General features: G+C 40.2%; 1 protein-coding gene across 10 annotated transcripts in view; it reads right to left on the bottom strand.

The window, feature by feature from the left end:
• NAV2 (neuron navigator 2) overlaps window positions 1–12716 on the bottom strand; it is a 385416-nt gene that overhangs the window by 130190 nt on the left and 242510 nt on the right. For all 10 annotated transcript variants that reach the window (XM_088057228.1, XM_088057233.1, XM_088057230.1 and 7 more), the window contains one exon: window positions 2945–3017. In XM_088057228.1, the coding sequence (XP_087913354.1) occupies window positions 2945–3017 (73 nt within the window). The remainder of the gene's footprint in view (window positions 1–2944; window positions 3018–12716) is intronic.

Here is a 12716-nt window from a genome sequence, read left to right as displayed (position 1 = left end):
AGAATACTTTTAATGAGTTAAACCAGTCTCTCTCCCTCTGGATTTGAAACAAAACATTTTAAACTGGACTTTCAGAGGTACCTCTGTTTCTTTTATCTTCAAAACTGAGGTAATTCTGGCAGTTCTACCCTGCACTTCATACAAAAGGACTATTTCAAAGAGTACTTCAGCCTCACAGTACTCTGCACATCAGCAGAGTCTCAAATGTTTCCTGCTTCAAGTCCTCTCCAGTCCATGGTATTTATATTGACTCAGATAAGGACAAGGATGTCACCCACCCATTCAAAATGTGGAGCCAAAAATTACTGTCCTGGATACTGGAAACAAACACTCCAGACACTTGCAAGGAAACTGGAATTTGGTTTTCAAAGGAAACCCCATAAATCCACTCTTTGCTGATTTCCATCCTGGGATATCCCTGTTGGTGCTTGTTTCCCCTACATCACTGTTCCATGTGTTCAGCTGATCATTATCCAGCTCATCTGTTATCCAAAAGATGTGCAGCTGCTTATCTGTGATATCAATTTGAGTTTCTATTGCACATTTATGTCCTCCAATATTGTCAATATCTTGAGAGCAAGTAGATATTGTGTGAAGGAGAGCAAGCTTTGCTGGGCAGCTGCAATTGCAGGAGTCTAAAACAAGTCTAAAAGCATGGGTATGGAAAGACAGTTCAAAGAATGAACAATAAAAATTTGCAGCAAGAAGTGAAAAGAGGTCTCCAGCTCTCCATAGTTTTCCTAGTAACTACAAATGGAGACTTTAGATGTTTTAGAATCTTTGATAAGGGGATGCCTCTTTGCCTCCACGTTTCTGGGGAAGGGAATCCTCTAGCACAGCACAGTCACCATCAGTGATTGCAGATGCTCAGTATCTGCAATGCATAAATCCATCAAAATAGACTGTGTAAGTGGCATGCACATATCAAAGCAGGATTTTTCAACACTGGAGGGATATGACATGTGCAGCCCAAAATTATTTCAACATTCAGTAGTCATCCAAATTCCAGTTTTGAATTACTAACTTCCCTCCACACTGAAGCTACACTATTGAAAAATACATGCTCTTAACAAACCCAGAAGACTTCAGTGATTATTCCCATTTGGAAACAATCACAACCTTTTCCTTCCTCCTAGATGAGGATCTGCCAGTGAAGTAAATAAAGTTATTTGCAGTTGACCTAGCAAGTCTTGGCATCTTGCACAGAAACACTGGCTTGTTTGGTAACAAAATTCCTCACTTTAAATTATTCTGTGTTCCTCAGCACAGTGCTGGATCAACTAGAAAGAGAAAATTACTGTTGCATTCAAGTCTTTTAATTTATTTTCTAAAAATGTATTCATTCTGTCCCCCTCTCTAGTTGTCACTTTCTTCCTTCAATGTTAATGCTGGAGCCAGTAAACGCTCTCATTTATATGCTGGCAGCAAACATTACTGGTCCCTTCTTAGCCTCTGTGTGACTTAATAACTAATTCTTAGATAGTGTAAAAGAAAGGCAGAAATCCCAAATCAGTGAAGCCATAGGATAACATGGAACCTGCTGGGCCTGACTTGTGACTTGGCAGGAGAGCCATGGGCATTAATCATGCTGTCCCTTCCCCAGCATGAGCAACACCACGCTGCCAACTCTGTACACTCAGGCAGTTTTCCCATCACTGATCTGCTGCTTTACTTAGATTTTACTTTCTATCAAGACAGGTAAATAATGTGAAATGCTTTTTTACAATATTTCCATACTAAGGTCAAAATTGGCTTTTACAACCGAATCAGCTGCATTTTCTTTTTAATCATTTCCTGGTGAACAAATTTTCTGCTGTTTGAAGGTTTAACTTATGCTTTCTTTTCTTGATACGAGAATCCTTCTGATTATAACTGAGCAACTGAGGCATATAATGCTGGCAGAACTCAGGTGGACCGTAGTAAAGCCTCTCTTTGAAAGAAAGTATTTGTTAATGCTGTTCTAATCCAGCCTAAGAATACATCTAACATTCAGCCTCCTCTTCTGCTAGATGTGGTATATTCAAGTTAGAACAATGTATACTAAATATCTGCTATTTTGCTGCAGTCTCCTCCTCCAAACTAAGTTTGTGAAGAGACTCAGTCATCTAATGTACCTTTGAAGTCTCATCTATTGCCACACATTCAATGATTCGTTCTGTAAAGCACTGGGAGTTGTCATATCATATATTCAGCTACTGAACCCAACTGCTTTTCCAGCATATTTAAATGAAAATACAAGTGAAAGCTGGTGCTGAGGATGACAGAAATCTGTATGATCTCATAATAAGATAACAGCTAAACAGCTTCTGAGCCAACAGGTACCATACAGCCTGGCATAAAGGAACAGAGTAAACCTAGTTTCGTCTCAGAAAAATTCTGATGCTCTTCAAAAGCAGAGTGTTTAATTAGAGGTCAAAATGTCTTCTCTTTTTTTGTTGTTGTTGTGGGGTTTTTTGTTGTTTTTGTTTTTGCTCCAAATATTTGGATTTGATTGTTTTGTGCACTTGGAAGCAAGAAAAATCTTTAAAATGAGAAGAAAGCAGGATCGTTGTTCCTGTTAGAGAATAATTTAAGAACAAGGAAATAAATTTTTCTCTGAAAAAGCAAACAACTGACAGCAGTTCACTTATATCTGTAAAATATACACTGATTAATGTGCAAATTATAGAACTGAGGTAAGAAATTTCTGGTTTTAAACATAAAATAGTAAAGAAATGACTGAATTCTAATTTGGTTTCATTGATTATTTTTACAAGTCAGGTGTGTAGAAATTAGATACGTATTTTATCTACCTTTCACACTGAATAGGGGAAAAAAAGAAGATTGTCAGAAGTTTAAATTGACCTTATTAATCTTCCATTACACTCCATGTTCTACTTGCAATCACAGGTAGTAATTCAGGCTCCTCATTTAACATGAAATCTTAAACAACCAGTGGACTCACCTTCTGCTGACAACCCCTGGATGTTAATCCCCTTAGCAGCCAAGAAACTCAGGCATGCATCTATGTTTTCAATCTGTTGAAGAACAAACACAACAAACAGAAAAAAGGAGGCACATAAAGAAAATGCGTTGTAAAAATTATTTACTTCCATATGCCACCACGCTTCAGCACACTCAGTCTTTGCATCCCATAAAAAATCCTTCTGCTCATGATGTGGAAACCATAGCATGAAACCCTCTCAGTTACTGAGGTCCATTATTCCATTGATTATAAACTGATTTTTTCACAGCTCAGGGCCTTCTGTTATTTGCCTTTGCGTGAAACAGGTTATCCCAAGCCCCACTCACAACAGGCGATCACTGCACTTCTTACTCTGGGGTCAAGGATGTTCTGTGCCAGGAATTGTAACTGACAAGTGTAACAAACATGAAACCAAAAATAAATGTCGAGGCCATTTGTTTGAGAAGGCAGATTGCCACTTACTCCGAAGTTGACAGCTGGCGAAAGTTTCCAGCCACACCAAGAGTTCAATATAAAAGCTGTAACTGGAAACCCCAGCTGGAATCTGAAAAGCGTTTCCTCACAGCATTCCTCACGTGTCAGAAATGTCAAACCACTCTGGTCAGTCGCTGAGGGGCATGTCTTGCCCCTCACAGAGATGGGACAATGGGAACATGTTCCTTGGGACAAAATCAATTTTCACCAGGTAAGGACTTGTGCACAACAGGTCTAGCTGTCTGTTGCTATACACAGCTCCAGTTGCTGTACACAGACTGGATGCAAACCCTACCTAAGAAACTCCAGAGAGGCTGCACAAGTCAGGAATGTTTTATACTCTATCTCAACATCACAATAAGAATTTTGCAGTAGCCTCACACCTGATTTCCCACCAAGCTCCCACTGAAGCTCTGCTGTCATAACCAGAAGATGCAGAGAGATGCCAATCCTCAGACCAAAGCACTTCCATGCAAAAGTCTAAGCTTGGACACCTTGAGGGGCTGCAACGAACATTTTAGGCAATACCATGTAGGTGGTTACACAAAAAACTCTTGGATGATACTGCTGAGCAATTTTTTTATTTAACCATGGTAATCAGCAAGTGATAAAATAGCATCTTTGTGTTTGAACTTCTCTCGAACATTAATTTATTAATTCCTTAAACACTGCAACCAAACACTGCATCCACCGGATAAGGAAGGAGACAGACACTAAGCCCCACACTTGGTGGACATAACTGCCTTTATTCTGTGAAGTGTGGAGACATCAAAAGGAAACATGAAAAATCCAGCTGTCCTGTCAGCTCCTGCCTGCCCTCAAAAAAACCCCACAACTGAGGGCTAAGGCAGCATTTTAGAACCTGAGCTCTCATCACCTGACCTAAGCTCCCTGTCCTTCTCAAAGTAATAAAAAAGTACCGGGAAGCTGCCTGGAAACTTCCTGCATGGATTTCTCTCAGGGTACATTAATTTATTGTCTATAACTGTAACAATAAAAACATTTTCTTCTGTCAGGGAGATGGGGTAAGTTATTGGCATTGCTGAACTGTGATTTCAACAATTAGAAATACTTTTATCAACCTCATTATACTTTGAGACACAATATAAAGTACACAAAGTATATAGTACACTTTGAGTAAATGATATACTCCAAAACCCAGAGAGGTACCAAAGAATACATTTCCTGTACTGCTCAGACCTTAGAACTTGGAGGAGGGTGCAGTTCAAAGGTTCATTTATCCACAGTTCAGTATGATCCAACAGTCAATTGACCCATTTCCCTCTTCAGCACCCAACAACCCTTCCAAGTTTTCAACACAGTTCTTTCATTGAGGTGTCTGGGGAACTGGCTGGGAAACCAAAGTTCACCTTTTCAAGAATAAACACCACATAGAAGGATCAATCTATTCCTACTACCTGCAGTTAACAAGTTGCATCATTCCAAGAACATTTCCAGACTTCCACAGCTGTGGGTAGATGTCTCCTCTCCAAATAAGCAGATTAGTGACCAAAGATAAGCAATATCTCACCCCCACTCCAGATCTGCAGTACCTCTCAGTTGTGCTCTGCTTGCTTCGCTTCCCAGGCCCCTCATCTCTGCATAAACTCTCTTTTAGGGCAGAGTGAGCACACAATTAAGATTTACATCTGGGTAGTGAGTTCCTCATCCATGTCCTCATTCTTGGTGCTATTGAGCTGTCTTTGCTGATGTTCTCATCTCATCTTATTCAGATTCAGGGATTCCCCTTTAAAATCACTCAGTTTCTCCTATGGGATAACCCCCCAGTTTTTCTGAGCACTGTAGCCACTGAATTAAGATAAATCACTCGCACCCTCAGACTGATGGATTACTCTCCATCTCAGGTCTGTATTTGGACCACAGGTTGAGCAACCTGGAACCTCACTGCCATACAAAAGGTCAGATGGGCTGCCTTGCCACACCAGTGGTAATGCCTGGCTAAAAGCTGTGAGAAACAGGGGCTCTTGGTGCTGCACTGGTATGGAAAATACCCTAATTTCATCGTGCATGATGAAACCAAGTGAGAGTAACAGGGATGTGCAAAAGTACATCCTTTACATTCAGAAAATGAATGAAAATCTTACTAGGGTAAGAATCTGTGGGGATGTACAGCACTGCATGAACAAGGAATTCACTAAAAGAATAAAACTGAAAGATATAAACATATCAATGACTTTGCTAAGATTCACACAGTATCTGTGACATTAACAACATTACATGGCAGCATGGCATAAATGTGAGGAACTGGTTGATTTTGAAGGAAAAATAGAACTTGAAAAGGAAAACAGGAGGAAATTAGAGAAAAACTGAAGAAAGTGAAACACTAAAGCAGGACTATAGCTGAAATTATTAAAATTTAGGGGTGATAAGAAGGTCCTTCCCACAGAACAATGACTGGCCTGAGTCAAGAACCCTGATCTTGGCTGAATCAGCCTAATGCATCAGAAACCATGTTGCTTCTTCGGAGAGAGGACTTCACAACAATGCAACATGCCATGAATTTCACCCATAAAAGCTCCAAGGAAGTATTCTGTCCCTGGCCTCTGCTGTATTTACTACTAATAATGTGAAAATATTGTTTTATGGAGGAAGATGCCCGCAGTGCAGACAGGGCTGGAGATAGCAAGCTATGATAGTTAGACCATTTGGATGTATGTAGGATAAAAGTGAAGTTTCTGAATAGATCTCAACTAGATGGTAGGAAAAAATTCTTCCCTGTGAGGGTTGTGAGGTCCTGGCACAGACCTGTGGCTTCCCCATCTCCGGAATTGTTCAAGGCCAGGCTGGATAGGGCTTGGAGCAACCTGGGATAGTGAGAGGTGTCCCTGCCCATGGCAGGGAATTAGAACAAGATGGTTTTTGAAGTCCTTTCCAACCCAAACCATTCTATAAGTCCAAGCAAAGCCCCAATGACTCTGCATCCTGGTGACTTCCAACACAAAGTACAGTTGCCTCCTTGTGGATGCTACATTCAAGAAGCAAGCAGGGAGCACAGTGTCTGTGTGAAACTAAGTGACACAAAGTTCTCACTCCGGCCTGAGAAAGCATAAGGAGGAATACAAACAGTCCTTGGAGAAGGGCAACAACCTCTGCAGGTGTTGTTTAGATCCCTGTTTACTTGCAAGAAACAGTCAACAGTACCCTATTGTCCAATGATGGTGATGTGTTGGTTTAATGACCAATGAGAGTTTTACCTCTCAGACTCTCTCGGACCTGTCTATAAATGAAGATCTAGAATAATAAAACTGGCTCTCTTGTGCAACCCAGCCAGAGAGTCTGTGTCGTACTTTACTGTTCCTAATATAGTGCGACACCTCCTTGTAATTACAGCATTCAGCAGAAAATCATCACCCAGACATTGTGGGCCCTTTTTTTTTGCCAAGTCCACATATTGCTTAAACCTTTTAAGCAGATGTGAAAGGATTTGATATGCCAAAAGGAGTGGATATTTTCCATTTCACTGTGAGCTACAATTGGTTTTTGGCTGACAATTCTGATTTCTCATTTGCTTTGTCAGCAACGTTTAACACAGCAGAAGCAAAGCAGTAAAGATGGCAGCTGGATGCTCTGATTCCCTGCCTACCCAGAACCAGGGAAAGCTGTGCAAAAGAAGGAAAACCAAGCACAGCCACCCACAGTGATTATCTCACTCAGAAACATTACCAGGGGTAACCAAAACTGAGCCTTATTAAACTTCCCAGCCAAAATAACCCAATGAATTTGCAATTTTAGATGGCCACATTTGAAGTATTTCAGGTGTAATCAACCATCAGCGTGTGCTATCAGTCCCACATCTTTTTATGATGGGTATTTATTTTGAAATGTCCCTAAATGCCAACCAAGGACTGCAGAGCCCAGAGGGGCTGCCAGCCTCTGGGGTTCCTCCTTCTCCTTTCTTTTAATTAGGAGATTATAAGAAAAAAAACCCCAACAACCCCGTAAAATTAAATTTCTGCTCAGACATAACATATCACTCCCATTCTCATATTCAGAGAAGGAAAAGCTACTGGAAAACTTCCTCTTAACATGAATAACTTGACAAGGTGGGAACAGAAGGCATCGCAACTAAGTGCTGTACATGGAGAACTATCCAAGACCAGATCATCACACAAGTCTTTGTGCTTGTCATATAGCAGCAATTTCAATTTCTATTCTTGCCAGTGCTACAGAGAAAGCATGCCCTGGCCTGTATAAGCAGAACAGGATATGCCAGAAAAAAAAAACCCAAACCCCAAATATCCCCATCCTGTAGCCTGTAAATAGATACCCACAGGTGGACACTGCCGTGTTGAACATTGACTATATCCAACAAAAACATGAGTATGGACACTGCCTCCAGCCAAAGCTGTCTCTCTAACTCTGCCAAGTCAAATACACAAGGTAAAGGATAACCAGTGCTGCCCTTGGCATGGACACAGAAGTTTTCTCAAACAAAAAGAAGAATTAAACTTGTTGTAGGTTCCTTCACTTATACACTAGGTGAAGTTTCTCACATTGTGATGCAAGACCTCTGCTCCCAACTTTTATAGTGATAAATGGGGAGTTTTGATGAGCTTATCCAGAAAAGCCACTTTTTACATTGAAACCAGTTTTGACATGTAACTTGTGGATCAGTCATGTGTAGTGGCTCAGTTATGTGTTGTAGATTAATTTTAGTATATTAATTTTTAATTTAAATTTTTTAGATTTAGTATATTAATTTTCAAAAGAAACTTTAAAAAAATATTGAATTCATATAGAAGTTTTTAAGGCCTCACAAACCTTTATGCAGTATTCCAGCAGACTTCACATACAGTGCAGAAACAAGGAAACAGCCTAACACAAAATATTTCTTAGGACAAAATCTATCCCTTGTCTGTTATTTTGAATAAGGCTTTTACCCTCATATTTTCATATCCTAAAGTTTAGAAAGAGCCTTAAAATCTTAAGTAATTACATTGACAATCATTAGAACCCTGAAGTTTTGGGGGAAGAAGGGCTCTCCATTCCAATAATATCTCATTTGCTCTATTTCCTAAACATAATTATATATAAAAAAATACCAAAGCGGAACTACAAATTCCATTTGTCCCAGAAGGATATAAATACTAACCCTTATTGCTCTGTTTAAAATAAATCTTCATTGGTACTTATCCCGTTCAAAATGCATCTTTTTAAAAAGAAAATAATACATTGCTCCCTGTGTTCTTCTGCTGTTCCTGACTACTTGGATAAAAAAGTCTCCCAAAATTAAGTTTCAGGATTTTGACAGAACTTGGTGGGCATGTTAGAAATAAAATAAAAGATGTAAAGGAAGGGCAAATGAAGCTAATCCATATTCTGAAGCCAGGTTGTGGCAGATATAACCACAGAAACAAAATTCTGCTCAAATATACATGAAGAGTTGACTCTTCTCTTAAAATTGCCTTTGTGTTTTTAAAGACAAGGAGAGTTTGGACACTAGTCTAAGGCTGGAGAACCAGTGTAAGCCTCATCTTGTGCATCCTCTTTGACCCTGGTAAAACCTTTGCTATCCTGTGTTTCCAGCTCTTCTTGCACAAATAATGGGACAAATATTCAACATTCACTCCCAACATGCCCAGTATGAATAGAAATGAGGGCAGTAAACCCCACAAGAGAAAACTGTGCTTCAAAGCACACTGGCCAAAATTCTATGACAACAAAGAGCATGCAAGGGACACGCTTGTATTGTGAATGGGTTCAGGCCATCCAGGACAAATCCCAAGGTTTGCCAAAGCTGATCTTCTCAGGGAAAGACACATGGAGTGTTGTAGAAATGCTCCTGCTTTATTCAGCTTTTCAGGTTTCTTTCAGGTTGGGTTTTTTCAGGTTTATTTATTTAAAACTAAAAGTTTCCCATGGAGAAAAACAAAAGTGAAGAGCAATTTCTTTGAAAAATATCCCTGGAGATATTTTTGGATTAGCTTTTCAGAATCAGACCTTTGAAAAGTTAAAGTGGATAATTTGTGAATAATTTGAGATCTTGAGATGTTCTAAATTATGATTAAGCAACAAGCTCAACTTTGGAAAACAAGAATCAACAAAGAATCCTGCCTCTGGAGAATCATTAATTTAGGATATAGATGAAACTCTCCAGACAATATTTTAGCACATACCACAGTAACTGTATTTCTCGGCACTGAATCTCATGTGTTACTGAAAAGAGGAGAAGGTAGGGAGAAGTCATGGCAGTGCTTAATAAACCCATAATGAGGACAGCAGTGACTCTCATGGATACATTATTTCTACCTTCCCTGGCTGCCTTTTTCTATCTGGGGCTCCCAGGCTGAAAGTTATGCACTGTGCAATTAGGAAAAGGGGGAATGGCTTTAAACTGAGAGAAAGCAGGTTTAGATTAGACATTAGGAAGAAATTTTTCCCTATGAGGTTGGTGAGACCCCAGCACAGGTTGCTCAGAGAAGCTGTGGCTGCCCCTGGATCCCTGGAAATATCCAATGCCGGGTTGGATGGGGCTTGGAGCAACCTGGGATAGTGGAAGATGTCCCTGCCCATGGCAGGTTTGGAACTAGATGGTCTTTACAATCCATTCCAACCCAAATAATTTCATCATTCTATGATTCTATCTAAAATAACACAAATATCTAGCAAAGGTGGACTTCTTCCTAAAACATCCTTGAAATTTACATAAACCAATATTTTTCAGAGTGCACAAATGCTTAAAAGGAAGGACTGACACCAACACCACTCAGTGCACCAAGTGCTGGCAGATCCCTGTGTATCATTACACCAGCTCATATGTTGAAGATTCTGTGCATCATTAACTTGAATTTTCAGCAGGAATCCAGAATTTAATGAAACATGTTCAGAAAGAGCCTCCTGCAATGCAGAGGCTGACAGTTGTTTATTTCTAAAGAAGGTCCCTGGGAAGGGAGCTGTGGGCACAGCCTGTTCCCAGGCGTAGCGCTCCCTCCCCACTGGGCTCACAGGCATTCTTGTGTCTGCAGGCCTGAGGCTCTCAGCTTCACCTGTTCCCAAGGGATTTGTTCATGGCACCAACACATATGTGCCCCCTCATTCCTTGCACCTGGATCCTGGATAACATCTTCTACTGAAATTCTTCTGCATAACTGCTCAGGACAAGTGCAATAATACTGCTTGTATATGTAAAAATAGTTTTGCACAAAATCCAGAAGAATAAAATGCTCTAGATATGCATTACCTTCAAGGAATAGCTAATTAAAATAACCATTATCACACAGTTACAGTGTATAAGCAATGGCTGGAAATGAAAGATCTGTGACAAGACACAGAGACAAGAAGTTTATTTCTTTGGACTGTTTAATTCCTTGTAATGGCTATGATCTGTTTACACATATTCCACAGTGAAGGGCTTATCACTGCATCTCCTGTGGAAAAAAACACCCAGGCATGAGAATGAGAATTTCCATACAAACAGCCTTAATTCTTATAGCACCAAAATGAAGGAGAGTAACAAATGCATTTTTACTTCCACCTATCCTCAAATCAATCAAACTTTTTCTTCTTAGTTAGAAAAGGTTCTCATCCATGATTTCACAGTTTTCCCCACTTATGCCAAGCATAATAACAAGCTATGTGTTTGCAAAATATTGTATAAAAGGTATATCTATGTAATAATTTTACATCAATAATGGTCATGGCAGAAAATTATGGTAATGGTGCTTCTAAACTTTGGTGTAGGTGAAAATATATAAGTGGAAGCTACAGACATCTCCATATAAACATGTGGAATGACTCTGACCCCTCAATCCATTTGGGTTTTCATGTATTTAGTCCATACAGGGTGAGCAGAACCATAGGTATTCAAAGTGCAGTAATTCCATTTAACTGATGTAAATGATCAAACAGAATCTAATTCTGTCTTTATAGTAAAGCTCATATGTTTCATTTTTTCCATAAAAATTACTTTGTTGCTCTTTATTGAACCTCACACTGTTTCCGAGACAAATGATGTACAAATTCTTGCATCACTGTAAAGGGTGAAGAATTGACAGCAGCCCCCTGGGGACCACGAAGGTGATCCATTATGGAACTGAAATAAGTGTGTCAGCAGCAATGTCTCCAAAGGCACCCTACACACCCATCCAATGCAGGAGGCACACACTGCCTTATGACCCATCCCTGCATGCAGAGAAGAGTTCTGGAAGCCATCCCTTCCAGAAATTAAACAAATTTGGAGCAAGAGTCATATAAACTGAGGCTGAAGAACAGGTAAGTATATGCAACCTGGCAGATCATCTCTGTAGTAAATCATTGTTGTCTGCATCACAGCATGGGTTCATACATGACCAACAGAAACCCTGAGAGCATATAGAAAATTATTTCAACATTCCAGAACTTGCTATTTGGCCATGTCCCTGCACAGGCAGTCACAGAAGCTAAGCTGGTGTCTGTCACTGGCCAGGGCACTGGGGGATGTCTTCCCCCTTAGCTGACCTTCAGCTGTGGGGAACTGCACCACAGGTTAGGGCCAGAAGACACCCATCTGTTACCATGGTAACATCAAACCAGATTAAATTTCCAAACATATGCTCCTGGTTACAAACTCCCCCGGCAAAGTGGGGGAAGGCTTAGATGATGGGAAAGTTCCCTCTACTACATTTGCTCAGCCTTGGAGTTGGGTTACTTGAAAATACACAGCTATATTTAACCCCTGGGATACATTTCCAAAAATCCTATGCTAGAAATCCACAGAGAAGAAATGTGCTTGTGAGGCTTTTGATCTTCCAGCAGGGCTGCTCCCCTGAATTAGCAGCACATGCCCCGGCAGCAGAGCCCTGCTTGGCTTTGGGACTCAGAGGGGCTGGAGCAACAGCCTGGAAGATTTATTACACCTTCCTACAGCAATGTTTGGACAACACTGGCTGTATAAAACTGCTCAAAACGTTTAGAGGAGCAGGTTAAAGTGGGTGCCTGTTCTCAAAGAGCAGAGACAGAATTATTTTCTGTGAGAAAACAGGTAACTAAGATTTTTTTTTTTTTTTTTTTTTTTTTATAAATAGGGCAGCTATTTTTAGTTATTTATACATAACACAGCAGCTCCCTCCCTTAGCGGGTATTACACACACATAGAGAGCTGCTCGGGTCATGCAGATGCATGCACATGGTTCCAGCTCATATTATTCCTTCCAACCAAGTCATGAATGTGTGAGCCCACCTATAATCTGTGAGTATGGACCACATCATGGCAGCACTCACATCTGTTACATCAATTCACTAAAGTTCTCGAGAAAAAGAACTCAGAAATATGACTAAC

Source organism: Pseudopodoces humilis, chromosome 7 (genome assembly GCF_049639895.1).
Source record: "Pseudopodoces humilis isolate 2021_Gansu_Grassland_sample_001 chromosome 7, ASM4963989v1, whole genome shotgun sequence".
NCBI lineage: Eukaryota > Metazoa > Chordata > Aves > Passeriformes > Paridae > Pseudopodoces > Pseudopodoces humilis.
This window is presented reverse-complemented; position numbering and strand designations above follow the sequence as displayed.